Genomic DNA, 15794 nt, shown 5'->3' on the forward strand with positions numbered 1-15794 from the left:
GAAAAGAGACTTGAAGACCTCAGGGCATTAATTATTAATGTTATACTTCTGTCTCTGCAACCATCTGCCCAGGTCTCTCCTTATTCTCTCAGAGCAACAAACTGGGCCAGTTTAAGAAATGTCATTCAAAACATTAGCAATATGCTACGGCAGCTAGATAAAGAGGAGGAAGAAGTTGTTTATATGGAAGAGCTTTCTTAGGATTGTAGCTCTTTTGTTCTTGCTAATTTTGAATTTTGTTTAAGCTTCATAGCTTCTAATCTGTCATAGTTAACAATGGCTAATAATTCATATGCTGAACATGCTGACTGAAGGCCATCAGAACTAAGTCTGAAAGGAGTGCTAACGTTGTTTACAAATCTGGCAGGCTGTTCTGTAATAAAAGAAGCATTAAATGCACTTTCAGCAGGAAAGTCTTCTCCTGACCTTTTTTAACTATTTGCACTGTGGAGTTCTGACCATGAGGTTGGGAGTTCGATTCCAGCAGCCGGCTCAAGGTTGACTCAGCCTTCCATCCTTCCGAGATCGGTAAAATGAGTACCCAGCTTGCTGGGGGGTAAACGGTAATGACTGGGGAAGGCACTGGCAAACCACCCTGTATTGAGTCTGCCAAGAAAACGCTAGAGGGTGTCACCCCAAGGGTCAGAAATGACCCGGTGCTTGCACAGGGGATACCTTTACCTTTTTTACTATGGAGCTCAGTGGTGTACATCAAGGGTAGTCAACCTGTGGTCCTCCAGATGTTCATGGACTACAATCTCCATGAGCCCCTGCCAGCATTTTCTGGCAGGGGCTCATGGGAATTGTAGTCCTTGAACATCTGGAGGACCACAGGTTGACTAACCCTGGTGTACATCATTCTTGTCCAGTTTTATTCTCAAGCCAGATTAGTCCGAAAGAAAGTGACTGGCCCAAAATCAACCAGCAAGCTACATTGCAGGGTAAGGACTTGAACTTGGGTTTCCCAATTCCTAGTAGAGGGGTGGCCAAACTGCACCTCTCCAGATGCCCATAGACTTTGGGGCTCGTGATAATTGTAGCCCATAAACATCTGGAGAGCCACAATTTGGCCGCCCTGCCCTAGGGCAACATTATAATTGCTAGCGCTTTCCTGGCTACGATATTTAATTAGACCACTGTGCTAGGTGCTACTGTCTGTGTAAACTTTAAAAAAAATATAAAATAAACTCCTAAATTAGTAGCTTCTCTCAAACGCAGTCTGGCTGCTTGTCTTCCTTTGCTGAACTTGCTCCCTTTGTTGGTAGAAAATCCTAAAGAGAGTATAACAGCATTTCTTCACGTTTCCCAAAGAAAACCAATGAAAGTAAGATCATTTTCAGTTACTATGAGAATTTATTTCGATCATAGCAGATAAGACTTTCTGAAACAATCGACCACTCAGACCAAAATATGTGATATACATTTTTTTCAGAAGTCTAGTTTTTACTTTATTATTGTTATATTCTCTGTTCATGTTAAATAAGATATAGTTTACTTGTGTGCAAGGGGCGTTGACTATAACCTGTAATTCTACCTTAAAACCACGATCACTGCTAAGGAACAAGAAGGTGAGTTGGTTTTTATACCCTGCTTTTCACTGCCTGAAGGAGCCTCAAAGCGGCTTACAATTGCCTTCCCTTCCTATCCCCCCATCCGAAACCCTGTGAGGTAGGCAAGGCTGAGAGAGCTGACAGGACTGCTGTCACCCACGCATGCGCGGCCTGCTGGACGTGGTCACCCAGCTGGCTGCATGTGGAGGAGCGGGGAATCAAACCTAGCTCGCCAGATTAGAAGCTGCTGATCTTGACGTACCCCACAAGTCCTGCTGGTCTTAACCTACACCACACAATAGAACTTGTTGCTCACTAAATATGCTTATCACAACAGTAGCCATTGGACACTGCAACTTTAATGATGTTTGCCAAAAAATGTTCTAATTTTATGGTGATAAGTTAATTACAGTGTTTATTTCATTACTGAACTTTTCTCTTTTAATATACTCATACAGGTTATTTTAGTATCTGCCAACAAACTTACTCGGTACATAGAACCATGCCAGCTGACAGAAGACTTTGGAGGGAGTATGACTTACGATCACATGGACTGGCTAAACAAGAGGCTGGTTAGTTTCTTGATCAACTTTTGTCTCTGTGATTCGGTAGACTTTACATAGGACGTTAGCAGGCCTCATATTTATGCTGGCAATAGTGCTGATGTTACTTTATAACAGTGGTTCTCAACCTTCCTAATGCCACAACCCTTTAATACAGTTCCTCATGTTGTGGTGACCCCCAAGCATAAAATTATGCCAGTGTTCTTTCGCAGAAATTAAACCGAAACTGACCAAATGGTGTGAAGATCCATTGTTCACGATTGTATATAAATTGGTTATAAATTGTATATCCTTCGGCGGGTGCCTTCAGGAGGAGCTGCAACAGTGGCGGTGCTCCCCCACCCGGGCCAAGCTGCTCGCCCTGCCATGACCCCTATGAAAGGGTCGTTCGACCCCCAGGTTGAGAACCACTGCTTTAAAAGGTAAATAAGACATCAATAAGTTGATGATGGTCCTTAAAAGGTGGGGCATGGAATGTCAGTAAAATAGAGTCACAATATGGACATAATGAATAGAGAGATTTTAAAAAACCAACTTGTGTAACATTATTAGCACATTAAAATGTCTAGTATATGGCAGGGTGTTATTAGAGTAAAGAACTGATACTTCATAATTTCTGTTTTAATGATCTAGCTATGGCTTGTCTTAGTTTTCTTAAAGGATGACTTATTGTTAGTCATTCCTAAATAGATGCTTGTATCCAGAGGTATATCTGCTCCTAACTTACTAATGAAGTGAAGTATTCTCAGTGAAGTATTCTCAGTTGCTAATAGGCATGAGCATTCGGTTCACCCAAACTGAAAAAATAGTTTGTTTGGGGGAATTTCTTTTTTTTCCCTTCAAAAATGATTATTTTCTAATAATAGGCAGAAAGTTACAAAAACAAAACAAAAACCATGCTTTACAAACACTTTAGATATTCGTCCCAGCAGTTTTGGTATTCTTCAGCTGGTCTTTGATTTACAATATTTGTTAGCTTAGTCATCACGGCTAGTTCTCAGGGCGGTTTACATAGAACTGAAAACTATACAGGAAACATTACGAGTCTTTCTGCTTGCTTTTGGGGTATTTCTAAGCTGAACATAGATTCTCTAATCTGTCTCAGCTTCTGGTATAGCTGATTCAAATAAAAGCCAGCTTTTTGAGGGTGGGGTGGGGTAGGGGGGGTTATTTGGACACATTCAGTAGCTGTACTGCTGAAATTGCTGCCAGCCATTTAAACTTGTTAGGTTCTGACCATCAGTTGTTAAGATAAAATTACCAGCAGCCATTTAAACCCTCACTTTTACTTTCCCCACCCTTCCAATGGGAGAGAGGGAAAGGGATTGTTAAAATGACTCTGGTCTTTGAGTGGGGAGAGTGGGAGGGGGCTTGTTCAAACCAGGCTCTCAGCAGTCCCATCCTGTGGACAGGGTTTTGTCTGTGGGATCAGCAGTTTGCCAAGCTGTGTGAGTGGCCAAGGCATTTAACTGGATCTCAGTCCCTTTAAATGCCTTGGAGCTGAAAAAATCCAACTTTTCTGAATATTTTCTGAATTCTGGTATCATACTGGTATTGGAATTTAGGAATATTGGGTAACCCGAACCCGAAAAATGCAGAGCTTTTTCTGCACATGCCTAGTTTAAGGTGACCAGATTGTCCTACTTTTGGAGGGACACCTGGGGGCACCTGGCAAATTGTACTTATGTTGAAATTTAAAAATATACCGTATTTGCCAGCGTATAAGACGACTGGACGTATAAGACGACCCCCCCCCAACATTTCCACTCAAAATATAGAGTTTGTTACATTACATTACAGTACCTGTCATTGTCACCATTGTACGGCTGCAGCGCGACCGCAGCGCCTCTGGCCCGCCCCTGCATCTCCCTGTGACCGGCACTAGTGCGCACGTGCGAGCTCTGCGTAGACAAGGGGTGGGGCGTAGTGCCGCTGTTTCCCACCGAGCAGCACGGGCCGGTCATGCCGAAAAGGCTGGCACCCCTGTCTCGCTGCTGATGCTCGCCTCAGCCACGCTGATGACCCGCCGCGGGCACGCTGGATACCGTGCAATACTGGATGGAATGTAAAATGAGGTGGGCGAATATCGGGAGGCCACTATGTGCAGCTATGTCTATCCAAGCTGAAGTGTACTCGGCATATAGGACAACCCCCCCCCCTCCCACTTGAAGGCATATTTTTCAGGGGGAAAAGTAGTCTTATACACCAGCAAATACTGTATATTACAATACTATTTTTGCGTTCTATGCATTCTATGAAAATTTTTGTTGCTCCATATAGACCAAATTTTAATCAAGCCCCCCCCCCCCCCCCCCCCGGTCAATGGTGTCCCGCTTTGCCAATATTAAAATCTGGTTACCTTAGCCTAGTTGCTAATAGTATCCGGAGCTGACTGTTCATTGCCAGAATGTGTGACATAATGTGTGATACTATGGTTCCATGATAGAAGTCACCATGTTCTGCTCATGCATTACATTGAATAGATTAATTCCTGATCGCATATTTCAATCATTGGCATCTTCATGTGGCAATACCACATAATGACTGATGCTACATGGAAGCTGTTTTAGATGAGCTCTGCAATATTTCAGCAATCTGAGTCCTGGGTTTAACAACAGTAACAAATTGTTTTGGGAGGAGGGGGAATTGCAAGGACAAAGTTTGCAAGCTGTAGTAAGGAATATGAAATCTCCTCCAGTCCACAACTAAAAAGCATGTGTTCTTCCCAGCAGTCAAATAGAAGCTGTAGAAACAAATAGAAGCTGGCATTGTACTGCATAAATGTCATATGAATGAATGTTTAGCCTTCTTTCATCTTTAGCAAGTGGTTGTTAGACAAGAGAGGATTAGACGGAGTTATTAAAAAAAATTAAAAGCCACTTCTCTGAAATGTAAAGGTTTTGCGGTTAAATTTGCATGCCTTTGTACTCAACCTTTAACGAACTGATTGATACCAGCCACTGCTACAAAACAGTTGGATCACGTTAGATCAGTGTGGTGTTGTGATTATATACCGATATTGTTCATTTCAGTGTTCTCCAAATCACATAATGTTTGCCATTTCAATAGTATTAAACTATAAATATTTTATAATAGGCCTTTGAAAAGTTTACAAAAGAATCAACATCCTTACTGGATGAGCTTGCCTTAATCAATAGTGGAAGTGATAAAGGAAACCAACAGGAGAAAGAGAGGTAATCCTGTTTCTTATTTTCACAGCTAATTAGTTACATTCTGTTTTAACATGCTGGCTGAGGACAGCGTCTTGCTGAATGCTCTGGGGGGTGACACAGGTGTTTTTCAAGAGCAGTAGTGTGAAATATATTGGATGTATGATAACTTGTATCCAGTACATGTGTTTTTTAAGAAGGGGGGTTTTATACACTGCTTTTCACTACTAGATAGAGCTTCAAAGTGACTTCCCTTCCTCTCTCCACAGCAGACAACCTGTGAGGTAGGTGAGGCTGAGAGAGTTCCGAGAAAAACTGCTGTGGCAGGTGCTCTAACAGGACTGTGACTAGCCCAAGGTTACCCAGCTGGCTGCATGTGGAGAAGCGGGGAATCAAACCTGGCTCTCCAGATATGAGAGCTCTCCACAGCTCTTAACTACTACATCAAGCTGAACTACCACTCAGATTGAGTTTACACCTTCTCAGTGGCAGTGATTTTGCTCAGTTTTTAAAAGTCCTTGCATTTCCTTGCATTTTTAATCAATGGAAGTAGGCATTTAATTTCACAATAAATTTTGTTATAATGAAGCAGGAAAAATTGTTCTTTTTCATAAGTCTGCCAAGATAACGCTAGAGGGCGTCACCTCAAGGGTCAGACATGACTCAGTGCTTTACCTTTATCTTATAGGTGGAACACTGTCTGGGGCAGTGATGCTCTATGTTTTTGGTGCTTGGGAGGGGGCACCAGTGGGAGGGCTTCTGGAGTTCTGTCCGTACTGATGGATCTCTTGATGGTACCTGGGTTTTGGTCCCTGTGTCACAGTGTTGGACCAGATTTGGTCATTGGCCTGATCCATCATGACTTCTCTTACAGTCTTAAAGTCAGCTATCTTTCTCATTGGATAAATAACTAAAAAATAGATAAGGCAAAAAAAATCCAACTATTCCAACATTTCTAATTTCTAATGAACGTTATTGATATTTTCAAAATGTCAAAAATTTATTGTTTTCAAAGATGACACCAGATTTTGATGCAAATATCTTTAGTATTCATAGTGCAAAAGGAAAAGCAGTATTTATCCTGGAGTATTGGCGGGGAGGAGCCCAAACCCTTTCTGAGAGTACTGTTGGTATAGTTTTAGGATTTTTGTTAGTCTGCTTGCTTTAATAATAGTTAATCCTTTTTTCATTTCAAGGTCAGTAGACTTAAATTTCCTTCCGTCGGTTGACCCTGAGACCGTCCTGCAGACAGGTATAGTAAACTGAACTCTAGCTGTGGCATCATTCTAATTTTTATTGATTTATGTCTTGCTAAGACAGTGGGTGATGTGTGCCATTTGTCTAATTTCTGGGATTTTGAGTGAACTAAAATTCTCACCATCAGTCATTCAGCACAGCAGAACAATGCATATTAGGAATTGATTCATTCTTGCCATCTCTATCTCTTATATCTTATATCTTATATCTTATATCTTATATCTTATATCTATATCTATATATTCCACACAGTGTCATTCTAGCAAGCCACCTCAACCCATTTCTGGGAACAGCAGCTATACAGAAATAAAGTACCAATCTCCCTTTTTGCTGGAATTGCTAATCGACCTCCTGAGATTGCCAAGAAGGCAATTAAGAATTAAGAAATAAATAATCCAGTGGGAAGGATAATGGACAATGTTAAGACTTGGCAAGATGCTAACTTAAAGATGTTTATTGTGGAAATGGAAATAGTATGCAGACATTTAGTTTCTAGCTCAAAAAATAGGCTGCTTCTCCCATCAGATAAGGCAACTTGTTGCTCAAAATCCTGAAATTGTTCCTCAACAAATCCCTTTTGATTTTGGGAATAACACATCTTCCCAGTTCCCCAAATACAGTAGGTTCAGTCCAGCACAAATTAAATATGTTTAAATTGATTGGATTTCTTGGGAGGAACTTCTCATAGGACAAATTCAAAAGGGTAGTCTTGTTGGTCTGAAGTAGCACAATAAAATCAGAGTCCAGTAGCACCTTTACGACCAACAAAGATTTATTCAGGGCGTGAGCTTTCAAGTGCAAGAACTCTTTGTCAGACTATGATCTCCTGTCATGTATGATTCCCCATCACGTTAGAAGTTCATAGTCTGACAAAGAGTGCTTGCACTCAAAAGCTCACACCCTGAATAAATCTTTGTTGGTCTTAAAGGCGCTACTGGATTCTGATTTTATACTCACAGGACTGATGTTTAGAACTATTCAGTCAAGTTAGATTGCGTCCAATATGTATTTCCGGCAGAATGCAGTCATTATCCCCTCCCCATTTTTGAGGACAGTGAATTGGACTCAGTGCCCCCATTCTGCTATCATCATGCCATTTATGCTAATGAAATGGTGCTTCCATTGATGATGATATCAAAAGGGGACATGATAGCCCTCTTTGACTATTTGAAAGGTTGTCATTTGGAGGAGGGCAGGATGCTGTTTCCATTGGCTGCGGAGGAAAGGACATGCAGTAATGGGTTTAAACTACAAGTACAACGATATAGGCTAGATATCAGGAAAAAAATTTTCACAGTCAGTGTAGTTCAGCAGTGTAATAGGCTGCCTAAGGAGGTGGTGAGCTCCCCCTCACTGGCAGTCTTCAAGCAAAAGTTGGATACACACTTTTCTTGGATGCTTTAGGATGCTTAGGGCTGATCCTGTGTTGAGCAGGGGGTTGGACTAGATGGCCTGTGTGGCCCCTTCCAACTCTATGATTCTATGATGGAGGAGGGGAGGATAATACTTGCCAGTTCGCTCCTGCACTGCAGACCTCCACTTTATCACCCATGATGTTCAAGAAGTCTCTTGACTAGTGAGAGCAGAACTTCAATGTGCCCAGTGGGCTCTGCCAGGAGAAGGAAGGCAGAGAAAGACACCCTTTGCCAGTTCCATTCCATTGGCAGTGCTTTGGATCCAATCCATTGAGATTTGGAGCACTTTGGTGGAGGTTGTTGGGTTAGATCCAACCTGTTTTTCCACTGGTGGAAAAGGGACGCTGGAGTTCCCAAGAAGCCCTGGGACCGGCATGGAGAAAAGGCGTGTGGGATGAGAGCTGTAATAAGGAAGAGAGTTGGGTGAGTTGGAGTGGAACAGCTGGCTACTCCATTGGGAAGGGTCTGTGACATCACTGATGATGGACTCAGCTGCCCCCATGTCATGCTGTGACCGTAACACCAGCAGAGAATTGCATAGGAACTAGAAAAGACTGGGGTCAAGACAGCATGTGAAGCCTATTCCTCATTTTTACTGCTCGTCACCTACCCCTTGAGATTTTGCCCCCTGTCACTTTATTATTTTTTTTTTTACCTGGCTGTGCCTCTTGGGTGTTAATTATGACGACAGCTTCTTTTGTCATTACAGGCCATGAGCTGTTGTCTGAATTACAGCAGCGCCGCTTTAATGGTTCCGACGGAGGAGTCTCGTGGTCTCCCATGGATGATGAGCTGCTCGCCCAGCCTCAGGTCATGAAACTGCTGGATTCGCTCCGGGAACAGTACACGCGTTACCAGGAGGTGTGCAGGCAGCGCAGCAAGCGGACTCAGCTGGAGGAGATTCAACAGAAGGTAATGCAGGTATGTGCCAAGCTCCACTTGGTTACTTTTACTTACCTGTAATAGGACATCTAATACAGACTTTCATAACCAGGGGTTTGTGAAATCCTGGCGTTTCTTGATGTCCCTGGAAGAGTTAATAATTTTTAATATATTTTTTTAATGTTGTTAAACATTTATTGGGTGATCTGACCATATATGGTGGTGGTTCTCAACAAGGGGGTCGCAACCCCTCGAGGGGTCGCTCGACCCTTTCCCAGGGGTTGCCAAGACAGCTCAGTGGTGGCCACAGTCGCAGCCTCCTCTGCACCGCCTCAGAGGTAATGGAAGCTCATGGAGATCACCAAGGATGCGTGGAGGAGCACAGCGCCACGGTGAGCAGGAGCGGTGGTGGCACGTACACATGCCCGTGCCGCCACCCCCGCTGTAGAGGTCGCGGCATTAGGGCAGTTGAGAACCGCTGATATATGGTCACGTCGACCTGCCCTGCCCAATGGCCAGTGATGGGCCTGGAGAGAATGGGATGGGGAGGGGCCTCAGGTTGGCCGCATGTATGGCTTTGCTGCCCAACCATATTCTGCATGATCGCGCCACTTCTGGGGCTTCTTAAAGCCTGATGAATATTTTAAGGGTTTCTCAGCAGTCAAAAAGTTGAGGGAGGCTGATCTAATAAAGACCGCGATCGAAGCAGCCGTACTGCACCTCTGCAGATTATTCACGTAAACATCCCTCAATGATCAGTTTGACAAGTAGAGAGAAACAGCTCCTGATCATTTTGGCAGATTTACAACGCAATAGAGCTTTGTGATAATACAGTCATTGTCCTTCGGTAGAATAAAAGTATTTAGCCACTTGTTTGTGTGGTCTAATCTATTTTTTTTACTGAGGCTTTTTTCCCCGTTATCCCAGTCATGGGATAGGATTTATACCCTTGTGTCTCCTGAACAGCCAGATGTCTGTGGTTTGAATAAACAGGCCATCTGCATCTGGGAACATCAGACAACGGCGCCCTTCCTGTGTGTGGTTTGGGAGCCATGTGGAACAGTTTCAAGTTTCATTAGCATAGGGCAGTTTTAATTGCACCCAAGTACGGCAATCAATAACATTAGTTATTAGTTTCTGCTAGGGTTTGCAATCAGTTACCAATTTTTTAAAAAATGAACCAAAAAGCCCTCAGGGACAGTGAGCCGTAGGAAGTATGATACCTTCTCCCAGAGGCTTGGGGCTCCTCAGCAATTATTGGTGTTAGCAAGCTCAGCAAGGCGAGAGCAAATCCTCTGTCACCCATTACTGCTGTAATAAATAATCTGTACTTTTTTCTTAATTACGTCTGACTTTTGTGTAATTACACCTCACCTTGTTCTTCCTGCTTTTCATGGCCCTTTAACCTTTGCTGTTTACATCTGGGATTTTTTTGGTTTTTTGTTCATAACCTCTGTATTTTTGTCAGCCTAATGAGACCTCTTGCGCGCATGCAGGAAAGTAGGTTCTAGTTCATGAAGCAGGGGAAAAAATGTACTCGTCTTTGTGGTCCCACAATGTTTTGTATATGACATGTAAGGCAAGCTATTCATTGTCCTATATGAGCCTGTCTAACATTTTAAATAGGTTAGTATATTGAGTAATTAAAATCTATAGCAACACTTGTAGTGCAAATCTGTCGCTGACTGGAATGAAGACAAATCCTTTTAACGAATTGGGTGCTAAAAGGTCATAAAAAGATGGGGTGGACGGTTTGCAAAGCAGCATGTAATTGGTGCTTTCAACACTCTTGCAGACATTGTCTCAGTAGAGATAACAGAGGAAACAGAACAATTGTGCTTCTTTTCCAGGCTTGTTATTTGAAATTAGATGGGTATATATATTTTAGCAGCTTTGTTGGATAAATTGAAGGCAGTGAATTGTGATAGGTGACCTTCGGGTCCTGAAAACACAAACCAAGAACTCAAATGATTTTTTTTTTCTCCGCGCCATTTTAGATGTATTTAAATGCCACGGTTAAGTTTTGCTTCTTGTTTTAATTGTGGGAATATACTGTATAGGCACAGTATTCACATTATTAGACTTTTAAAAAGTCAGGCCATAGTTACGGAAAGAAAGACTGACTGAAAACAAAGCAAAATAAGCACTGCATCAGTAAAAGGCTTATTATGCATGGGTGTTTTCCCTCACTTTCACCAGGCATAATAGCCCTTTTACATTGATTCTCCTCCCTTCCTCACTTTTGTTTTCTGGTCTCCGTTTCCTGAGGTTTTTGGAGAGTGTGGTTGTCCCCATTTTCCCCTGGTTTACCTTCCGAGCTAAAGGTAATTCAGAAGCATACAGATTCTCTCAGATTTCCCCCAACCCCTTTGCCCTCCCTTGAAGATCACTCCCCACCCGCATCATGGCTGTTCTGACCACTCTGCATTTTTACCATCCACAGCCCTTCATTGGTGTTCAAGCTCCATTTCCCTCTTGTTTTTAAATGTCCAGGTTTTTGTTATTTTTACAAGCAGCATGAGTTTAACAATATGAGACTATTGCTAGTGTCAGATGGCTGAATTAAAAAAAAAATGACGGGGAAAAATGTAAAAGGAGCACCGCAAGGTTTAGTTCCTTGCTGGTATAGACTTGAAAGAGGGGGGGGGGGTCAGGGAGGAGGCAACTGGCAGCATCCCCCATGATGGTGGGAGGGGGAAGGATTCCAGTGCTGCAGGCAAACAAAATTTACAAGGGGGGGGGGTCATCTGCATGGAATAAAATGGAGAGAGAGAGATGCTGGGTTAGGAAGCTTAGAGGTTTGAAAATACCTTTTCCCTCTAATGCTTTAGTAAACAAAGTTCGGGGGGTAGGGGGAGGCTATTTTACGGTCTCTGGAAGTCTAACATTAAAATGGCGGTTGACTCACATGGACCATCTGTGAACTGCCAATCTTAAGAATAACTTGGGATTGATCCATGTGGAGGAAGAATGCAATCTGCACAATCCACACAGGACAAGCTTTAAAAAACTGCCCAGATCACAACTAGCGTGCAGGATCAGATTAGAGAATCCCAGGAAACCACACACATTTGCAGGGAGGGCAGGAAATGAGTGTTATTAGGCAGCTGCCCTGGTGCACTAGTGAAAATATACACCCCACCCTCCCATATTTTTTTTCCAATTTGGTGCCACTGGACTGTTCCTTCATAAAAATTACAGCCCTGCGGAAAGTGTTGGGCAGGTGCAGCTGACTTTGCACAGGTGATGGTTCTGATTTTCCACAGTGGCTGATAACACTGCAGAGAAGGCCCTAGTACTGCACAATGTAGAAAATGGGACTTTGCAGCTGTTTATCAGTTTCAAGTCTAGTCAGTTTCAACATCGGGTTCCCCTCCCTTTGCCCGAGTTTCTTCCTGTTCCCATTCATTCAGCGGACTAAAATGTCTGCACAAAGCCTGGACCAGAGGGATTTAAATGGAAGGCACTTGCTGGACAGGGCAATCCAGCAAGTAGTACTTAAACTACAAGTACAAAGATATAGACTAGATATCAGGAAAACATTTTTCACAGTCAGAGTAGTACAGCAGTGGAATAGGCTGCCTAAGGAGGTGGTGAGCTCCCCCTCACTGGCAGTCTTCAAACAAAGGTTGGATACACACTTTTCTTGGATGCTTTAGGATGCTTTGGGCTGATCCTGCGTTGAGCAGGGGGTTGGACTAGATGGCCTGTATGGCCCCTTCCAACTCTATGATTCTATGATTTTATGATTCTATCATTTTTTAAACAAACTTTGGACACCACTTTCCAGATGTCTCAAGAAAAGTGCATGTTGTTCCATTGCAGCTGCAGAATAAATACTCCGGCGGAAAAATAATGGTTTGTAAAGCTGGCACAAAATCCCAAATCAGGATTAAAGCTTGCTGCTCTGAAAATCCGCAGTAAGATGAGCATGCATCATAGGCCAAAAACTATATTGACTTCATTTCCCTCTGTTGGTAGCTTGAGTATTCAAATGATCTAAGCAACGAAGAGCTGATTGGAATGAAGTTTATAACTCAGTTTGGCAAACTGCCATTATTAATGCATTTAAATAGACTTGTTTACTGGGGCATCAACCTCAATTTGCATCATTCTGATTAGAAATTGTCATCCATTTGCTCTGTCTATATTACCGATGCTGCATAATAAATGACTTGAACCTTGGCAAGCAATGAAACTGTGCATTCGTCTGTGTTTTTATTTGGTTAAATCAATTTGGAAGGCACCTGCCAAAGATTTCCAAATACTATAGGGAGAGAGAACCTCAGTGACTTCTTTTAAGAGTTTTTAACAAGAGACCCAAGAAACCACAAGTGATTATAAAAAAAAAAACCCAAACATTATTAAGCCAGCTGTCCACATGCTGCAGGAATGGTGGGATGAAAGGGAGAAATGGAACAGGGGTCCCTGACGCAGACAGATACGACGGGATGATTTGCCGTACCATTTGGATAAAACGAATCGTAGCTGCTGCAGTGGGAAATTCCAACTCCCAGTGCAAGCTGTGTTTTGTTCTGTCATTTAACACAAAATAGATGCTAGCCAGCCATGTCTAATTGCTCAGCTCCAGGTGTGTTTGTGGATAAGGTCCATATTAGTCATCTTTTTATTTGATTACTACCAAGAAAGCAATGAATGCAATGGGCACTAGGGCCCAGGGGACACCGGGAGGTGCAGATCTCTCTCTCTGTGTCTCTTTCTCCCTCTCGCTGCATGTCTCTTGGTGTGCCTCGCAGCAGGAGTCATAGCAGGTAATTAGAGCTTGTTCTTAGGAGGGGAGCAGGGCTGGTCAGCTGCTTGGGGCAGCTCTCTCTGTGTGTCTCTCTGCCTCCCTTGTGATAGGAGGGAATGAGGGCTCGTGTTCATTCTGGCAGGCCTCTGTGTGTCTCTCTCTGTCTCTGGTGCGTCTGAGAGGAACGTGGCTAGCGTCCAGGGAGGGAGGGCAGGAACTGTAGGGACAGCCGGACACGTTCCACCCCCCCAGACTGTTTCACAAATATATAGAGGAGCCATGGATAAGGATTTGTTGCATCCATCTCTAATCCGAATGGCACATGTCAGTGAGCTATTTTTCCACAGTATAAACCAAAGACTATTGAGAAAGGATCAAGGCTCTTGACTCCCATGAACAGAATCATTTTAAAAACACACATGTGCCATTTGAAGTTGACAGTGTACTCTGTGTGTGTTTGTGTGTGCTGTTTTTCTGTTTGGCTCTCTGTGACAGACTACAAGAAACACAGAGTGGGGGTCAACTTTTATGTGGCTTGAATGTGTAAGAACTACTGAGGATTTTGGTATCCGGCCCCTAGTTGAGGGATAAGACTTTGAAAATACCTGCAAGCCATCTGCCTAGGCCGTGCTGGTTGGGCAGGAGTTAGATGTGGATACTCGCATAGCTAATGCTATGTAAGTAGCAGGGATTTGGACCGCTTCCCAATCATAATGGTACCTTTCCCATCTAGGAGCTATTGAATTTTTTTCAGAGATTAATACAGAGAACTCTTGGACCAAAGAATTCCCCATCACTATGTATGGGCATGAAAACTGGACAATGAAGAAGGCTGACGGGAAGAAATCTTAATGTTGCAGGAGAGTTTCTCTCTCTCTCTCTCTCTTTCTCTCTCTCTCTTTGAAACAGTGGAAGAACTTTTCTTGATGCACCTTATTGAGTTTACACAGGATACATACCATCTAGAGACTTTACGATGCCACACCCTGCTCTAGAATATTCCCTTGGAGCAGATGGATTGTGTTCTAATTCCTGCAAGTGGAAGGTGTTTGCAGAAGCAGATCTTCTAACTTCTAACTCATTTTGTAGCAAACTTCTGTCTCTCTTTAAGAGACCCTGCCAGTGCCCCTCCTACCCAGGTTCCATGTTATAGTTTGTCAAGAAGGGTACTTATTCTTTGCCATTGACAGGGTACTTTTAAAGAAAGAAATCCCACGAACCTCTCTGTTAGCCAAGTAGAACGCATCTCAGAGCCACAATCGCTCTGTTTGTGCTTCATGCGGACGCACACGTTTCTTCCTGTCACATTTGAAATGTGATGTGGCAGGAGACTTTCACAGATAGGATGGGCCGCCGAAAAGATAAGTGGGTTCAAGATCAAATCAAGCTTCAAATGAAGTCAAGCCTGGAAGCGAAAAATGACTAAGCTCCAGCTATCGGATCTTGGGTGTAATACAGGAAGACACATTGGAAACAATAGTAACATTAGGTAAAGGTAAAGGTATCCCCTGTGCAAGCACTGAGGATATATCAGAAGATGCATGTGATTACCATAGAAGCCAAATGCAACACACTTTGAAACTGTATAACAAAATGCACAGGGTAAGTATAACGAGTCTTCTATCACTGCAAGGTGCCTGGTAGAACAACATGGCTCCCTTTTCCTCCACATGCAGCCGGTGAGGTGACCTTGGGCCAGTCACAGTTTCTCTCAGCCTCACTTACCTCACAGAGTGTCTGTTGTGGGGAGAGGAAGGGAAGCTGATTATAAGTCACTTCCAGACTCCTTCAGGTTGCAAAAAGAATGCAAGAACCCAGCTCTTCTTCTGAGAGCTGTTGCCGCAGAGCAATCTTCTTACAGCTCTCAGTCCCCGTCCCCCCCCGTCCCCCGTCACAAACTATCCGTTCTGGGGAAAGGAAGGGAAAGGTATTTGTAAGCTGCTTTGGAAATTTTTCTGGTCAAGAAAATTGGGGTATTAAAAAACCTTTCAATTTTTGTCTTTAAAAGTGTTAATACAAGAATCTCCTGCAGACTTAATCTAATAGAATATTTAAAAGGTAAAGGTACCCCCTATGTCATGTCTGACCCTTGGGGTGACGCCCTCCAGCGTTTTCATGGCAGACTCAGTACAGGGTGGTTTGCCAGTGCCTTCCCCAGTCATTACCATTTAACCCCCAGCAAGCTGGATATTCATTTTACCGAC

The 15794-nt window shown here is 43.2% G+C and overlaps 1 protein-coding gene across 4 annotated transcripts in view; it reads left to right on the forward strand.

Moving 5' to 3' along the window:
- SESTD1 (SEC14 and spectrin domain containing 1) overlaps nt 1–15794 on the forward strand; it is an 88391-nt gene that overhangs the window by 47538 nt on the left and 25059 nt on the right. For 3 of the 4 annotated variants that reach the window (XM_077319568.1, XM_077319569.1, XM_077319567.1), the window contains 4 exons: nt 2009–2122; nt 5210–5307; nt 6480–6535; nt 8665–8876. In XM_077319568.1, coding sequence (XP_077175683.1) covers nt 2009–2122; nt 5210–5307; nt 6480–6535; nt 8665–8876 — 480 coding nt within the window. The remainder of the gene's footprint in view (nt 1–2008; nt 2123–5209; nt 5308–6479; nt 6536–8664; nt 8877–15794) is intronic. The other variant, XM_077319570.1, reaches the window with a different exon arrangement.

The sequence above is a fragment of the Paroedura picta genome, chromosome 2, assembly GCF_049243985.1.
Source record: "Paroedura picta isolate Pp20150507F chromosome 2, Ppicta_v3.0, whole genome shotgun sequence".
Lineage (NCBI taxonomy): Eukaryota > Metazoa > Chordata > Lepidosauria > Squamata > Gekkonidae > Paroedura > Paroedura picta.